General features: G+C 36.5%; 1 protein-coding gene across 1 annotated transcript in view; it reads right to left on the reverse strand.

Annotated features, from left to right (window-relative positions):
• Positions 1–4,158: 4,158 nt before the first annotated feature.
• The window catches only part of LOC104618370 (voltage-dependent calcium channel subunit alpha-2/delta-3), a gene marked incomplete at its 3' end in the record, with an annotated part of 208,157 nt that continues 193,508 nt past the window's right edge, over positions 4,159–18,807 (reverse strand). Inside the window, exons 13-15 of the mRNA XM_010283944.1 lie at positions 9,059–9,130; positions 8,239–8,319; positions 4,159–4,233 (exon numbers count right to left, since the gene is read on the reverse strand). Of these exons, the coding sequence (XP_010282246.1) occupies positions 4,159–4,233; positions 8,239–8,319; positions 9,059–9,130 (228 nt within the window). The remainder of the gene's footprint in view (positions 4,234–8,238; positions 8,320–9,058; positions 9,131–18,807) is intronic.

The following is an 18,807-nucleotide window of genomic DNA, read 5'->3' on the forward strand; positions in this document are numbered from 1 at the left end:
CGCCGGGAGGAAGGGACGGCACGGCCGGCGGTGGATTGGGGAAGAAAATTGGGGCACCGAAAGGAAGGGAGACAAAAATCAGAGTTTCAGGGTATGTGAAACATATGGGCAATTTACACTCAATCATCTAATTGACGAGGCCTGACAATCTCTCTGTTTTTATTCTCCAAAAAGAATTTGCAAGGGATTACCACGATTTATTAAGCTGTTTGTCAAGACTCATGGCTCTAGTGATGTCCTTTAGAGAAGAATGTAACCCAAAGTTCTTTCCGGTCCCTCCATGGCAACAGTTACCCGTGAAAACTGCCAGCAAGCACGAAGTTGTACTTCAGCAACTGTCATAAGCCTCTACAAGTACCTTCAACTTAGAAAGTACTTTCTTCTTCTTCCTTCAGCTGCCCATGTGCACGCAACCAGTCATCCTAACTGAAAGCCAAGTTTATTCAAAAAACAGCAGAAGAAACAAGAGAGGAAATCTCCAAGAAAAACATTTTAAAACATAAACCCAATAGGATAATCAGCAGAAAAATGTAGCCATCTTAATGATTAAATATACTGATCAGCAGAAGATAAAAATCTGGTGCAATGGGAAGCACTCTTCCTCAGCGACTGTTTGCTCTCCTGCCTGTCTGCTCAGTGTCCCCTAAGACAATTTCTTAAAAAGCAGCATGTCAGCTTCAGAACTAACAGATATGGCCGCTGGGGTTAGTAATTCAGGAGTCTAGTAATATTCTAGCTTTACATCACCACATGAAAATATAATAGCAATATAAACCAGTGTGGATCAAGCCAGTTATCAATGTAACTTGAATGTAGACTCTAATCCACCCAAAAAATTTTTAGATATCATCTTTGGTGAACTACCTAATTCCAGTCCTACAAGCTTATTTTCACATACTTACTGTCACAAATTTCATGGAATGTTTTGCCACTAGTTACAATGGTATCAGGATTCAACCTGCAATATTAATCTAAGAGCCCAGGCCAGCCATCACTTCACTCCCAAAAACTCCACTGAAGTCAACAGAAGACTCCCATTACACACTACTGACAGAACCCAGAGGTAAAAACGACTCTTCCAAAAAAAATTAAATGAACAGACTATGAATATAACATAACGAGTTCCCTGTAGTTGACAGCTTGTGGGCTACTTCCCAACATTTTTATTTTAGAGACTGTTGTGTAAAGTAATGAAGTAAGTGCCTTCAAGGTGTACGCTGGGGCGAGGGATAGTAACAGAAAAACATCTTTTGCCTCATTAAAACATACCACCACAACAGAAAGAAGGAAAGCGGGTAACACCCCTTGTCGCTCTAACTTAAAGCTATCCACTGTTCCTGGATTTCATTACCTTCTGTTTATTAAATATCTGTTCTGTAATGAATAAATACTAATATTTTTGAAGGAAGTAATTTGCCAGAAGAAAAAGGAACAGTACAGCAAATGCATGTGCTGTCAAACTCTTGTGGTGTAGACAGAGAACTTTCAAATATCTATTCCTATGGTTTGCAAATACAGGCTGTCTGATGTAGCCGTGATACCTGGAGATTTCAAAAGTATTTTTGTGAACCAAGACAAAGTCACAATTTTAGTATTATGAAAATTGGAGAATGCCATAAAAAACATTGCAATTACATCTAATTTAGAATGGGATATTAAAAAAAACCACCACAAACTTTTATACATACAGAGATAAGGAAAAATATTGTGAAGGTAGTGGCCAATCGTGAACTAAAAGCAATCCCCTGCCACATTTTTCTTTGCAACAACTAAAAATTTTGAAGAGAACGTCTCACCACACTAGCATTTCCCACAAAAAAAAAAAAAGCGCATTACATTAAAGCAGAACAACACGTATTTCAGCATTTTAACCACTGAGGATTAACATAATTAGTCTAACATAAATTTTCAAACAGAAAATTGTAGGAAAAGATAGAGAATGCTATGACAGTCAAATTTTAGATCTAGTCAGTTTACTTGTAACCTTGGTTCTTTTAAGCAATTTTTAGGTTATGTCTACAGTGCAGCTGGATGTGAGATAAAACCAAAACTACATAAATAGTTACTTGATATGGAGGAGCTAGCTGAGGTAACAAGGCAGTGAAGATGCAGATGAAGAGACCTGAAGGTGCATTAAAAATTTATGCATGTAATTCAGGTGCTCTAAGGAGGTTTGTACAGCCCCTATTGCTGCCTCTTCTCTGCTATGGTTACCAAATATAGCTCAGCAGCCAACCTCAGTTAGAAAAGGAAAGAACGTGGAAGAACGGATGATAACTAAGAGGTCAGAAAAATATAGAAAAACAATGCATAAAATGCTTACAATATGGAAAATCATTACTATGAGAAGTCAGACTGACAAAAATGAGTACGTTAGTACAGATAACAGAAGTATCCACTTTAATAGGTCTTCATTAAATAGGATGTTAAAATATCAGAATCAAATGCTTATGAGCAGAAGCCTATCTGAAACTCTTAAAAGCTATACTGACTGCTGTGATATTTTCTACATCCTCTTACTCGGTTCCTGCATCTTCCTCAGGTACAATCTCATGCTGGATATTGGTGGTAATGGGATTCTGGACTAGATGGGTCTAGGCGAATTGAATCAATCCCATAAAATCCCACACAAATACATTTTGACTGAGAGGTGAAATGCTTAGGTATCAATTTAGAGTTTTCTATCTTCCTTAACAGTAAACCGCTTCTACTGAAGCTGGAAGTTTTTCCACTCCCTAATATTTATATATTTGGGTAGTAGAGCTCCTACTTCCCATAAAACAAGACGATACCATTATGAGAAATCATCTGTGGGGAGTGCAGAGGTGAAAAAAAACAGTCACTGGAGCATGTTAATTTAACTGACTGGTGTTTGAGCTGTCTATACCTGGATATATAGCTTTAGTGACTCACCACTGGAATGGTAAAAAAACCCAACAATAGATTAATTTGCAAGAGCCACTTCTGAGAATTGTATTGCTTATTGGTGAGTAATTTGCCAAATTCTCTACGTATTGTCTTCCTTTGCACAGTTGTGAAAAATTCTACCATACAAAATCAAGGGGAATATTCTTAGGAAAAAACCTGCAATTAAACCACTTATTTTAAAAATCCTTCCAAGATACTACAATGTCTGTTTTGCCATTAGATTGTCTGTCCATTTTACAGTGAAGTTACTGGGAAAACATATCTCCATTCACCCTTGGAAGTCTCTCTGTTGAACTTTTCATAAGCTCTACTCCAGTTAAAAAATAAATGGGGAAACAATAAGTGCAAATACAAATGTTAATTGTGTAATTCCTAGCCCAAATCTTAGAAGGACAAATTCTTCTGCGGAATGAAAACATCAGATATGCTAATGACTTCATAAATCATGCTTTTCAATAATTTTATTTTTATATGGAATTATCCATGCAATTAATATTCCTGTTTTCTACTAAAATATTGTTGAAATCGGACATTATTTGAAGTGCCTGCATGAAAAATACATATGGCATCCATGTGTATACAGCAGTGGAATCATTAATACTGATGCTTTGCAAAGAGTTGATAGTGATGGAACACTTGCAAGTGCTGTTCCTAAACAATGATGCAGTCAAGAATGTACCAGTTCTCCAGGGTGTTAAATTGATAAACATTTGCATAACAGGCACTTCTATTTTTCTTTCTGTGATTAATACAAACAAGATGATAAGGGAAAATAAAGGTAAAATTTGCTGCTATTTCTCTTTAGTACAAAAACCCCTTGTGCCCCTATTTTGCTTTAATATGCTTTATTGAAATTTCTTCACATATATTAAATTAGTTTTAACACTTTAACATGACAAATAGGGGTTATTACATACCAATACAGCATTCCAGCATTCCATTTCAATGTAAAATGAACATAATTATAGCAATTTTTGGCTTCACCATCTTGCAGTAATGGAGGCCTGTATCTTTTGCAGAAACAACTTGTATATTTATTTTCTGTGATTTTTTTCATGCTAACCTTTGTTTCCAGAGGTAAATTTACCAAGAATCATAATATGTTATAAAGCAATATAAACTAGTCTGTTGCATTTAATTATTTAATGACTATCTCAGTATCCACACTAAGAGAAAAACAAATGCAACATATATAGCTAGATAAAATAGATCAGTAAGTAGTATTCTTACCAAAGGCCTAAGTTCTGGATGAGTCAAAATATATCCGTTGTTTGTAATTGCAAAAGCGTATCCATGAATACCTAACTGTAAGAGTAAATGAGAAAGAAATGCTAATTGGCATGGTCTCCATTAAATTCTTAAAAAAAAAAAAAAATCAGACAAGAATTCAGTTATCCGGAGCTTAAAGCTGGCATTCATAACCCTTATCCACACAGTATTCCATTATAACATGAGCAAAGCTCTGATCCTTGCCATTTTGTGCAAATGAGAACCTGGCATTGTGGTGAATTCAGCATACAGCACAATTTTTACGTGTCACCCATGCTTGGCTACCTAGGGCACTTGTTTCTATGTGCTTTGCAGAGCGAATCAGATGTATACATGAGACACTATAGCACGGGCCAAAGCAAAGGGATGCTGGAATTTAGTAAATTCACACATTCCCAGGGGTGGCTAGGTTCAGCTTACTTCAGTTGTGCCAGCGATGTTGTATAGAATCATTTAAAGCCAGTAGCACTGAATGTACAGCTACAGTGAGCAAGCAGTGGCCTATCATACGTGATAGTTACGTCTACCAGTCTTGAAGGTATTTTACCTGGCTGTTAATTCAGGTTCATCTGGAGCCACAGAAGGCGGCATATTTCTACTAAAGAAGCTCATGTAGTTTACATGTTTGTACCGAGTGGAACTATGTGAGCTCATTTGAGAGCAATGAAATGCTTTATGAGGCCTAACGGTGTATCTAATCAAATTTAGCACTGTACTTATTCAAATAACAATACTACTCTTAATAATAGGCCTATTACACAGCTGATTGCACCCACTGAATGCAATAAATGTACCTTCAAAGTCATTCATGTGGTCATTCAAATATCCCTTCTTGGTATAAATTTGCTGCTAATGTAGAACTTTCTGCAACTTCAGTATGTAGCTTTTACCATGCAAAGGGTACATCTCACTATACTTTCTCACCCATTTTTTTTCGGTTCTGAAATAACATAATATCCTATATATTTTTATTTAAGCATCTTGATGCACTGAGGTATTTAAAAAAAAAAATCAACTAACCAATCCCCACCAAAACCAAATCCAAAACCCCAGAACTATCTTGCTTTGGCGTTTGCTTTACATTTCTCACTACTAGCAATCTTTTTATTTTACTTCAGTACATTCTTAAATGCTTGCTGAAGTGGGTTCTTAGGAATTTGTCTGGCATAAAGCAACATGAGCAAGGTTGACATGTCAGAATCATTTCTAAGATGCAAGTAGGACAGCAAGTCTGTTGGCTTCTGTAATTTTCTGGAAATATAAACCAGAGTATGATGTTATGGCAAGGTCATACAGAAAACATACCGGGTAGACTTACACCGTGTCTCTCCGTGAATGATTGTATATGGTCAACAGTATCTGCCTTATAGAAGATTGTTTCATAAATTAGCAGTTTTCCTAAAGCAATAAACCTCAGTGAAAGTAATACAAGGTGATATGTTCTTGGCATTTCTTCATAAAGAAGGGATAACCAAAATAATAACAGTGGACATATTTTACCTATTATGGTATGACAAGTGAACTAGCTGTTGGCTAAATATCAGATCTCAAGTACAATTTTCTGTGTTGATAACTGCAGAATGACATCCCAGCAATGGAAGTCAGGTAAGGAAACAAACGTGGGTGGTATACTTCACAGGAAAAAAATATTTGCCTATTTGAAGCATACCTGGATTCCAAGGGTAGCATTTTATTGCATGCTGTGCAATATGTGAACCTGCACACTCTCTGCACTTAAAATGCTTTGATTTGACAGATACTACCACTTGCAGCAGTATTGCCATGTTAAACTTTGAATTCTGTCTCTAAGTGACAGATTGAGAAATGAAAAAACTTTTTCTAACTGTGGAGGAATTCCACATGCAAACTAAGTATTACTAAATCCAACCCTACCTTATTCAGGAGAAACTGCCACTGACATCTGGGGAAGTTTAGTCTAGATAATGACTGCTGAAAATAGCTCATGGTTATTATTCATCTTCTTCAGCCATAAAATCCACCTCATCCAAGCCGAGAGAATTCCAGGTCAGCAGAATTCTATTTCCAACAAATCATTTTATATCCCTGTGTGAATTTTATTTCACATGCAGACTCTACAGGAATGGGTCCCAGGGGTGATTATGCTCTTGCAATTGCATGGTCTTTTTACTGTTCAGAAATGTTTATGGTATGTGAGACTGGAAGTTGTAACTCAAGTGATTTCACTAACCTAACTGTATTGCATGATATTGGTGCCTCCTGTAATAATCCTCTCTTGCATTACATCCTGCAATATAAAATGTACCTTCAAATAAAAAGTCTAATATTCAGAAAGAGGATTGTATATTATTTCCACAGAAAACTAAGTCTTAAAAAATATAATATCATATGATAAAACCAGAAATTTTAATCTCTTCTTTTCTGCATCACTCTAACGCTGCTGCAGTATCTGTTATTCAGGCCCCACACTCTCTCTAGGTTCTTGTATTCAGACTATGTCCAAATCTTACAGATGACTTCTTACAGAATAACATCGCTGTGATATGGTTTTTCTATGCAGCCATGCACAGCCGGGCTTTCATTTCTGTTATTACAACATTGTTCTTCCTTCTCCTTACAAATGAAACTTGCTCTACCCGTAGCTCCTTAAGAGGCTGCTCCAAAGATTGTTTTCATTGCACTAAATTTTGCAAAGGAGCGAATTTCGATCCTTTCTCTTTTAGTGCCTACGGATCCTGTATTTCTGCATACACAAAATGTAAGTTGCGGTTAACTAACTCTGATGGTTAGTGTGCTGAGACTGTTCTCTGTTATTTATCCTGACCAGCAATGTCTCTGTTCACTACGTTCTGATCTCAGTACGTTGTCACCTGCTGCCTCTTCCCATAGTCTGCAACCTTTTTTCTAGTTGGGACAGCCTTTCTGTTCTCTGTTGGCATAGCATCTAGCCTAGTGGGATCCAGGTCCCAGGAAATTACTCCAATACAACTTATCAATGTTATTGCCAGTAGTTTATGCATTATTTTTATCAAATTCTCATTTAATTTAAACTTTCCAGTTATTGCATATTGATCTACAAAATAATTTAGCTATTCCTAATGCATCCAAATTAGAATTAAAATTGATAGGTGGACTTTTTTTCCTCCTAACTAGAATTATCAACAAAAACATGTAGGAATATACAAAGGCACTCACAAGTTAGCTTATTCCTTCACCCTCTTAGAAATCAGTAAAGGAGAGCATGGCAGCCAATTAAGAGGAAAGCATGACATACAAATTTATGCTCTGTACAGGTACATGTCAAAATGCAGCTATTCCAATAGCTGGCCTCTTTAGTAAAGGCTGTCCACGGTATTGTGTTACGTGCATATTTGTCTTGCAAAAAGATTCCGCTAGGAATTAACTGGAAAACATTCACTTAATTTTCATTTGTGAATAAAACAGCACTAGAGTAAAGCATTTCAGACAGAGAGAACTAGTGAAATACTAATGTATTGCATCAAATTTAAATGAAAAGTAATTATATCTTTGCATTTGCCTGAAGCCTACAAAGGTTTTGGAACAGATGAAGTGCATCAAATTTTGAAAACTTTTATGATAATTACTTTTAAATAATTTTATAGTAGAGTTGTCTCAGACTTTGGAAAACTAAGTAAAGGAAAATATCTAGCAAATACTGGGTAGTAGAGAATGAAACACCAGTCTGGTTAGGCAGGAACTAAAGCCATGTTAGGGATAGATTTTCGTACTGTTTCCATGGAAAGTTATGCAAATTTTCAGCATGAATTTTGGGTTATTTTTGTGTGATTTAATAATTGCATTGATTACATAATTTCTTGAGCACACTGTACTCTAGAAAAAAAAAAATTGCACTTCATCTCAGGACCAATGACATTTAGCCAGACAATACAGAGCTAAAATTCCTGAGTTTTCCTCAGGAATTTTATTTTAGTGAAATAATGGAGCTACGTCAGTATAAACAATATTAATGTGCTAAATAAATTATGTTATATTATAGATACTAGTCTGAGGATGAATGAAATATTATCATTTGTATATTACCTTGTATTTTGGAATAGTTTTTAGAAGTTCTTTAACTGGAACATCTGTGCCAACTACTCCCAGAAGTATCCCTTTAGATCTCTGAAAAGAACAATAGAAGATGTACTTGGAGCCACAATAATAACGAGCATTCTCACCACTCATTTCACATTGCAGCTATTCTGCAGAAGTGAACAGATAACAGACAAACTATTTAAGAAGTGGGGGAAGCAGAGGCTGGTACAAGTCATCTGATCAAATAGTAATTTAATCAATAATATTGCTCCTTTCTACTTTATCTGCAATTTACATAGAAAAGGCATGCAAACCTTTGATAGCTGAGTCCACCAACAGAAAACCTCCTCATGCAAAATAGTTTTTGAATTAAAAACTACTTTTAAAAATATGTTACTCTCTTCTTCCCCAATTTCTGCTGTCATAAAAGACAATGATTAAGCATTAAGGGAAATGTACATGTAATTTTTTAATAACGTGTTAAATTAGTAAATTCTGAGTCTATGAAATAGAAGCATATCAGTGCAAAGAAGAAAAGAATATAGATTACTTTATGTAAAACGTAATACAGAAGTAAGAAAACTCTCAGGCCTAGCATCATCTGAGATTTTCTCTTAGGTGTAGGGTTACATTATTTTACTATGGTTTCTACAGAATAGTTACTTGTTATTCTTTGTCCACATTTTTATGCTAAGGATGAGATACTAACTGCAGACAAAACAAGAAGAAAAATTTTTAGAGTAGGCTTAAATCTAATTAGGTCCCTGAAAGCAATTTCACTGCAGTCACCCCTTTTCCACATGACAGAAATAGTCTGAGTACTTACAGTCTCATTTTGCTTACTAAATACTGGCATGGCAACAGTTGTCATCAACACCAATCCCTGATCATCAGCAAGCTATATGTGAAAAAGAAGTGTTATCTCTAAGAACTAAGGAACAATTACACACATGGGATTGCATTTTTCAATTACATTCTCTTCATTTTAAATGAGATAAGGCAATTTATCTAAATGACTTATGTAGGTAAACTTGCAGTCAGTGCAGCCCCGCCCAGCCCCTGCCCCATCTCAGCCATACCAGCTCTGCCCACCCCACCATCTGCGCTGGCAGGAAAGGTGCCTCATCTTCATTCCTACTGAGGTCTCCCATGAGAGATAGGAAGGGGCTGAAACGCGGATTGTGGAAGCAGCATGTGCGGTAGCAAAGCAGCTGGAGCTCTGTCCTGCATCTTTCCCAGTGGCAGTTCTGCCAACATTGCCTCAGGCTGTTTTCTCCCAGCAAGGAAGAAGAGGTCATGAGTTGCATGCACTTTGTTTTTGGTCCAGACTGAGATCGCATCAGCTAACACAGCAGCAGAAAGGATGACAGCCAGTTAGGATCCCAGGAGCATCTTTGCTCCAGCCAGTTTCAGTTTGCTGGACAAAGAGGTGGCATGAAGCATTAGCTGATTCTGCACATCAGGTTTCAACATATTTCTTCAATTTAGGGAGAAAACAAATCTCCTGATATTGGTTCTATTCAAGAGAAACATGTAGAATGCTTATCACCGGCCACAGGACAGTGACATTGCTCAAACTATCTTCTCTTCACGCTCTCTGGCCAGACTAGATCTTTGCCATAAGGCAAAGGCTAACTGCTCAAGACAAGCACTGCGCTGTGTGCCTGTAGATCGTCACCATCTACATATAAAAGATAACTCAAGCAGGAAGTTGAGAGTTACTGTTAAACTTTTTCTGCCCTTGTAATTTTGGAAGATGTTTAAAGTTGAAGAGGCTTATCCGACATTTAAAAGCATGACAGATCTCCAGTTATAATAACATGTGGAGATTCTGCAGAACACAAAGTCTGCTTTGTCGCATCTCTGTTTAGCCAAACGGACAAGGCAATAAAGACAACCTTCCAGAGAAATACTGTAGGTGACAGTCATGCCCAATTGCAACTGTGATATTCTCCTACTACCCCTACATCAGTATCACATTTTCTGTACTCAGGCAGTATTTCCAGTACTTTTTTTTGAGAATTGTTTCAATTTTGGTTTTTCGTTAACAAAGCTTTTGTTATTAGTGAAGCAACAGCTATCAACTCCCCAAGTTTTCAGAACACAAGTCATATATTATGACCAAGACATTTTATGAAGCATGTTTCACATTAACAAATCAGACAAATAACATCTAAAACATTACATGTCTTGCAGTTCCCAGTCTGCTTCGGACGGGTTTCAGTTTCCCAAACAAGTATATTTCCTGAAGCATGGCACTACCTCATGGTGAGGAATGTTTGCAGACATCAGACAGGAACACAAATGGGGGGTAAGGTCAAGAAGGTTTACATCTGATAAGGAATCAATAGGGACATGAGGTGGAACCAAGTTATGGGTTTTCTCATTTGCTTTTGTTCTCCTTTTTAATAAGGAGATATATTTCCAGCCCTGATATAATCCTTGATCTATTAATCAATAGTAAGTTATTAAATAGAACAACCAACAAAAAAGCCCAAACCAACAAAGAAAAACACCAAAAAGCCCTCAGCAAAACACTGGAAGTTCAGAGGTTGCACTTGAAAGTCAGCTGCAGGTGAGTTAGTGCAAGAATTTCCTCTCCTTGGCCAGAGTAGTACAGTCTAGCACGCTGACGTGATTTGTATGGAGAGGAGCCTTCTGTGGTATGACAATCAATAGTCCCAAACACATGTGTGCCAGGAAGTGAAAAAGCATTCTGCTGATTATGGGGTGACATCTTGGAGCGTTTAGAGATTTTATATGATTGCCCAGGGTGGTTGTTCTCTGACAGTATGTATTTGTCAAGTATCGGTACGATATTGTTTTACTCGCTCTCAAGGGATTACCAGAAACAATCTGTTGGATGGGATGCCAGCCAAGGGACTGTCAGTAAAGTTTTAGGGTGTTAGAAAATCTTTAAATGGAGGGGTGGGGGCGGAAAAAAAATCTGGAGTTCCTGAGAAATTCTGAGAGAACAGGTAATTATCTCTCAAAAGTAACTATGGAAGCATGCAGAGAATGATTGCCCTGCAATTATCATATCTACAAGTACCACCAAGAGTTGGCTACCGCAATCATTTCTATAGAAGTGCAATTTATAGTCCAGCCTGTTTGGTTTGTTGTTTGTCTGGAAGATGAACAGGTTGTTGGTCACTTCTAAAGTGGAGTCAGCAAATAACTGGATGATAGATGACTTGTATTTGCGATGTTTCACTGAGTCACCGGCTCCAACTGCATTATTTGCTTCACAAAAATTGTTAGATTGTGAGGAATTATCTGCTAGGGAGCACCACAGCTTTATTCCCTGGGCAATGACATTTTGGCAGAAATACTTTGAAATAGTAGAATGTTAGCCACTGGGTACTTCTGCTAAGATGATTAATGCTAGAGTTCATTAATAAATTGCAAAAGAAGCCATGATATAGGTATTCTGCATTGTTGCTTTGCAAGTCTGACAATTTCCTACACATAACAGAACTCTGACAGCTTGTGCAAGTGTTTGAAAAATTTAGTGATTCTGAGAAAAAAACACACGCAATATGCTCTCTAATAATGATAAAACTTCAGCTTATATTAGTTACATTCAGAGTGACCATGTATCACTGAAATCCTGGCTAGGATTTTTTTTTAATCATCAGCAAATACTTAATTAGAAGTTAACACTTAATGAAAAATGTTAAATATCACAAACTCAGAATAACAAAATCAATATATAATGATAAAGTCTCTGAATGACTGTACTAAATTTAAAAGTTCAGGTTATTGTGTAATTAGTAATAAACTCTTTGGTTACTCAATTATTATTTGTTTTTCCCCAAAAGAAAATGTAGACAATCCTCATGATTCCCAAACTCATCAACTGGACATCACAAAGTCATAGGCTCAGAAAAAAAATTCTGTAGGCATGTAAAAAAGAAAGTACTGTAGTCAAACATTTCTTACAGGAAACATCTTGAAGAATGATTTTTTTTAATTTTTTTTTTTAAATAAGCACAAAATGATTTTTTCTAAGCAGGCAAAAAATAATTTAGTTACACATAGAATCGGGGGGGGGTGTTTGTGTTATTAGCAAATACAGAGAATGATACTTATCCTAATTAATGCAATAATGTCACCAGATGGATGGTTAGTAGTTACATACAGTGAAGGGACTGAAATGTGAAGCACCATTAATTTAATCTCAATAGTTAAATAGGCTGTACCTTACCCAATTTTGTCCTTCCAGTTTCTTAAGGAGTAACTAATACTAATAGTTACTGCCATTTTTACAAAGGTATGCTTCACGTGGCATGATAATTCCCCACAGTCTGATGATTCAAAAGTGTTTAAAGCTGCATGTTAAGCTTACTTGGTTCATCCTTACTAACCCCCACTATTCTGGCGTTGGCAGGGTTCATGGGAAACAAAAAGTAAAGTTTGACAAAAATACAGTCACACAATGTTATGTTTATTATGTATATGGTTTCTACCGAAACAAAATGTTGCTGGCAGACCAACTGTTTTCACAAATAAGGATTAATTTGGACCAAAGTTCACACAAACTTTGGAACCTCGTCTAAATATATATGCAGAGCCACTAAGAACTTTCAATTCCTTCAACACTCTGTTCTGAATTCTTGTTCTGTTCTCAAAGAAGACCCCCTCATTTCTTTTCCTTCTCTCTACTACTATATTGATGCGGGTTTTCTCCCAATGCTTAATAATATATCTTTACACATCAGTCTCAGTATTAACAAATCAAGTCCCTTTCTATTTCTTCAATCTTTATATCCCTGATAAGTGCCTAAGCTTTTTCTTTGCCTGGGTCACCATATTAGTTAACCCACATAGGCTCTGACTGACATTAAAGCCTTGTCTCTTACCTATTTAGCAGCGTATCAATTACCACATTTCTATTTCCTTCAACTGGTTACATAATATCAAGAAAAAAGCAAGGAAAAAAAAAAGCTGCTTCATCCCCAACCCTCCAGGAAAATAAAAATTCCACTGGCAAGCTCCAACACTCGAGGCTACCAACAGATGTGAACCAAGGAAAAGGTATGCGCTTTGAAGTGCCTTTCGAAATGTTTTATTGCTCAATATTCTTTGGTATAAAATTAAACAATATAAGCAGCACCATTCAAACGCATCTAAACTCTTCCCAGATTCAGTACATCATCCTGCAGTGTATAAGGGGGAACCAAATCAAAATTGGTGGAATAGTACAAAAACAGTCTCAAATAATTATTTTGTTGGATATTGATGCCATTTCCCGGGGAAGAAATTTTCAAAGACGCTTCAGGAAGTTTAGTTTCCAAATTCAACTGACCTCTACCAGGACTTGGGCATCTAATTTCATTTGGCCTTTGAAAATTCTAGACAACTATTAATTGTTGTTGCCTTTTTAGGAATATTGGCAAAATATAACCATAAAGTAATCACTGAAGAACAGTTTAACAGTTCTATGCCAGTGATGATATCTGTGCACCAACTCAGAATTTTGTTCCACTTAAATGTATCTGCATAAACAAGCTTGTTAAGGTCCCTTGCGATTTTTGAAGAAAGTACATCCTGGTTTCATAAGTGGATGTGAATTCCAGTTTCTTCAAATTCTTGGGTTTGGAATACTGTGAACAGAAGGAAACTAACACAAATGAAAGATAAGAATTGAAGAGCAATGCTTAAGGCATTGTAAGATGCTTCAGTCAGCAAATTAAAATTAGCCAAATTAAAATGAAATGAGAAAATAAATATAAGGATCCAAAAATGTTTTACAGAAAAATAGAAACAGAAAAACATGTGATAAATTACTTACAGCTTTTTAAAAAGGTATTACAGGTATCAAAGTCACTTCCTTAAAGAGTAATTTCTTTAAAGAGGCAAGTGCGGACAGGCCTGTATTATTTATTTATATTCATAGGATAAATATTCATTTATATTTTTATATGTTTTCCTATATTTATTTAGATGTTTATTTATAAAAGCACTAGCCATCTTCAATGTCTGACCTCAGCAAGACTCCACTCTTGCAGAGAAATTCATCTGCATGCTAAACAATACAGAACTCTGATTATATGCAGTATGGCACTAAGTGCCCGTGCTTTCAGATTTTCCTTACTCTGTTAGATATTTATTCCCCATAGAATAGCAAGAAGTTCCTTCTTTTTCCAAAAGCCAGATTTGTTTGTTTACGTGAGCCTTATGCACTGCAAAACAAAACCCTGAGTTTACCTTATCACAGGAATTCTGCAAAGACATTTTATTCAAGAAACTGTTTATCCGTCTGAGTATGGGAATGCTTTATTTTGCAAGCATGGAATGTGACATGGGGAAGTAGACTGCCCCATAAAATACACTGGTCACTGTTTAGGGGGAAAAAAAAAAGAAAAAAGATAGATATGACCTAAAGTTTAGTTCAGTTTCTTCTGTTCCAATGCAATTAAGTAGTTCTCCAATGAATTGATTTTGACTAAGGACCACAGTTGATGAGTGCTGTAATCTGCATGTCCCTTAATGAATCAAGAAGACTAGTACATATATAGACTAGTATAGTCTTCACTAATTAATCTACTGACCAATATTGGTCTGCCTATTTCCTCAGACAGGATAGGACGAGTGGCTTCTGCTGTCTACACCAGTGGTTTGATCCTGAATAAATTCTCTACAGTAATTTGAAAGCAATGTGAAGGCTCATTACAGTCCTTCTTGTGGCAAAGGACTACAGACTGGAACCCCTGAAACCAGGCACAACATGCATACACAAGCAGAGTCCCTTTGCAGTAAGGTATGTTTTCATATTCAAGTTTCTTCTCTGAAAATCAGAAAAAAGGACTCTTCCCTATGCTGAACAAGCATCTCTTTTTCAGTACTGCCAGCATACAATTAAGCTTTTGTATTGCAGCAGCTGTTGTTCTACCAGCCATTTCAAAAATTCTTCCATTTTCTACCTTTCTGCTGAGCTGTTAATTTCTGATTTAGTTCTACATTTGAATACACTACAAATTTCATCTTCTGCTAAGAATATAAACTCATAATAACATAATTCCCTTTAGGGTTTATTAATAAACCAAAAGCAACAGAACAAACCTCAATTTAATCTCCTTCTGAGCTTTGCTTCCACTCAAGATCTTTATTAATTCATTTTCTTTCCTTCCTGCACTTAGCAGAAGGTATTCCCATCTCTTTTACATCACGAGTAGAACTAGTAGACGTCTTCTGTCAGGAAATTCTGGGAATTTTTAAGCAGAACTCTCCTACCATTTAAGCAGAACCACCATTACAAGAAAAATAAAAGGCAACTTTAGCCTCAAGGAGCTATGAAATGCCAGGGATTTGACAGTGCTTGACCGGATAATGAACCTACAAAAACTGGTGCAATAAGAATTAACGGGAATTCAGTTCAGTGAAATATTCAATGTTTGTGGATTCATGCATATGGGTATATATGTTTATGGAAGACTACTGAACTGTACAGTCCCTCAGATGTTTCTTATTCCTTCAAGTCTGGAAAGATACCCTCACATGAAGACAAGTAGTTTAACTGCTATTATTCCTATAAATTCCTCTAAAACATGGAATTATAATGATGGAGTAAAAATACACATATTTCAATGCTTGAGTTATGTTCATTTGAAGTTTGGATGAATTATGCTATGGAATATTCACTTTTCAACATGTTCATCTAATAGTATTGCAAAAAAGTAAATTCTTGTATTTTCTCCAACTTGCGCCAGTATGTTTTGTCTCAGAATTACTAGGCTACTTGGATGGCATTGGCAAGAAAAACTAAAACTACACCGCCAAAGAAAATCACAGAGTTTTCAACTAGATGCCAGGATTTTGTAAGTTATCATCTACAGTCTACATGACGAATGAAAGAGACACCATTAGTGGTTTGCCCCAGAAAGTTGTTCTATTGAAAAGACCTAGTGGTAACTGCTTTAGGCAGGAATCTATACGAGGGCCATGGACACTCACTTTGATAAAATACTTAGCAAACAATAAGAAACCTTTAAAAATCATCTCAAGAATGACAAAAAAATGCATTCCCAGGCTAAATGACTCTTGGCTGTTTAGAATAAAGAAACAGAACTTACTCTCTGAGAAAGTCAGAGATCTGTAATGCCTAGCAGTAAAAGTTTTTAAATTGGCAAAAAACTCCTTTAGATAGAGTTTTAGGAAAAAAAACCCAACCTGCTACAGTTTTCCCTTTAACTCCTCGCTGTACAGGGTTACCTGCCTCAGAACAACCCTAAATAAATCTCCAGAAATAACAAATAAACAAGCATCCACCTACTCCTCACATGAAGCATATAAACCAAAGAGAGTTTAGCCTCACATCCAGCACTAACATCCATCTCCCAGGACAAAGATTAAGGCAGGCTCCGAATTACTCCAGAAACACATATACAGGAAAGAATATCCATTTCCTTAGGTGTTTCCATTACAGCAACAGGAATTTGAGAAGGATCCCAGAAACATTTTCATTCGGGGTGTATAGTTACAGCAGGTTGTCCAGAATTTCTGACACAGAGTTAGTAGTGTCCCCATCTATTACTGTTAATACAGTGTTATTCTTGTCTACATATATTATGCAATGATTATAATGAAGCCGGGCTCTGCCAGCAATAGACCCGTGGATGTCTCCCGAGATGGAAGAACAAGTAAGGACAGTAACAAAGCCCATATCCTTTTTTAGATACTATTCCTGGTTTTTGACAATATGCAATATGGTTTCACTTTAGCTGGCTACAAAGTGATATTTTTTTATTTTGTTAAATATATACATTGCCCAATTGTTACTGATGAATTAAAAAAAGCATAATAAATAGCATAAAAAATACTTTAAATAAAAGGCAAATTTGATGGGGCAATTCTCCTTTTTGTTGCTGATTTTTGACCTACAATTAATCACAGAAAGGAAACAAATTTTGAGATCTAAATGTCATATTTTTTCCACTATCTTTCAGAGTTTAGATTTCGTGTTTCAGACAACCACAACTTGTGTCAGGGTTTCTAGAATTTTTTCACCAACTTTAACCACATGAAAGAGCTATTTATCCAAGAAAATATTAGATCTGAAACATCAAAATATATTTTTTAAATAGAGATTTAATATCCTTGATGTGTATCAGGAAATCCTAGCAGGACTGTTCAGCTTAGCTCAGAAGTTAACTTCCATAGTGCTAATTCTATCCAATCTTCATTTCCCTATTTAAACAATGCCTAGCAAAATAAAATAAGAAAATTTTTTACACTGCCTTTTTTGTTGCTTGACATATTCCTAATTTTTGCACTTATATTGGACCGTAATAACTGTAGTGCATTTGCACAAAATGGGCTATTTGTTGCAGCAAACAGTATCAAGTGAAGTCAGATTCAGTTTTGATTCATGGAAACTATCAAATAACCACAACAATGCCCAAATTTACTCATAGACTACTCTCCAGCCAAATAATATTCCTTCGATTTCTCATATCTCTGGATCTACAGTGTTCCTAGTTGATTCTTCACCATCCCACACCAGGAGCTTTGATTTCCACAAGATTTGAATAAATTCTCAACAGGTTAAAATACAGAAAAGGTCCCTAGGCCATTGTATCTAGACGACAGAGCTTAAATTTGGAGCCAACATTCTGAATCAGAAAATAAAGCAAGGTTAGGAGATATGATGGGGCTAAACAGAGGCTCAAGCGACAGTTTGAGGAGGGGCTGTGCAGCTATGCTTGACGTAGGAACCTTTAGTCTGTAGATCGGGAAGGGAATAAGACTTGAGGGACTTGAGTGAGGAAATAGGTCAAAGTGAAGGTCTGCTGGCGTAGCCTATACAGCCTCGTGAAAACACAGTTGAGAAGTAGGGGAAAACATTGCTACAGAGGGATGGAAATGGGGTGAAACTGTGCGGCATGGGAACACTGCAAACCTTCTGATGAGGCACCAGCGTTGGAAGTGGTTACCACAATGCTGCTGCTGAAACTTTACCCACAGCAGACAGCAGTGCTGTAGGGATGTATTTGAAGTATGAGGTTCGTACTGAAGCTTTTGTTTTTACTTCGCTACCTCCTATAACCCTGCCACCTTCCCAAACCACCCCCTTCCTTCCTTCCCTCAATCCACATAGGCTTGCTTCACAAGGTGTTGTCTTCTCCTGTGACTACTGTGCTTTTTATGTGCTGAGTAGAGTCATGAGGCAGGCTGGAAGCATCGGAGAACTGGAATTTGACCATTTAATTGTGTTTTAAATAGACAAGAATAAGGGATAGCTATTATTTCGGCTGAGATTGAAATTACAGCCTGGGACAATATAGGAACCTGTGTGAGTGTATTAAACTAGAGACATTTCTGTGTTTAGCACACAGAAATGAAACACCAGAAAAACCTCATACTGCAAAATAGTTACCTAGTTAGAGTTTGCAAATTGCTGACTCAAAAATATTATTAAAAGTCCACTTGCTTGTTGAGGAGTGTGAGAGAAAAATTTGGAAACTAAATTTAAGATGCGATTAACTTGTAAGTGAAATTTTAATGCAGTTTACTGAATGGATCACTCAACTTTATATACACTACAAAACTGAAAGACAATAGCCTTCCGTCAGC

Source organism: Phaethon lepturus, unplaced genomic scaffold (genome assembly GCF_000687285.1).
Source record: "Phaethon lepturus isolate BGI_N335 unplaced genomic scaffold, ASM68728v1 scaffold1163, whole genome shotgun sequence".
Classification (NCBI taxonomy): domain Eukaryota; kingdom Metazoa; phylum Chordata; class Aves; order Phaethontiformes; family Phaethontidae; genus Phaethon; species Phaethon lepturus.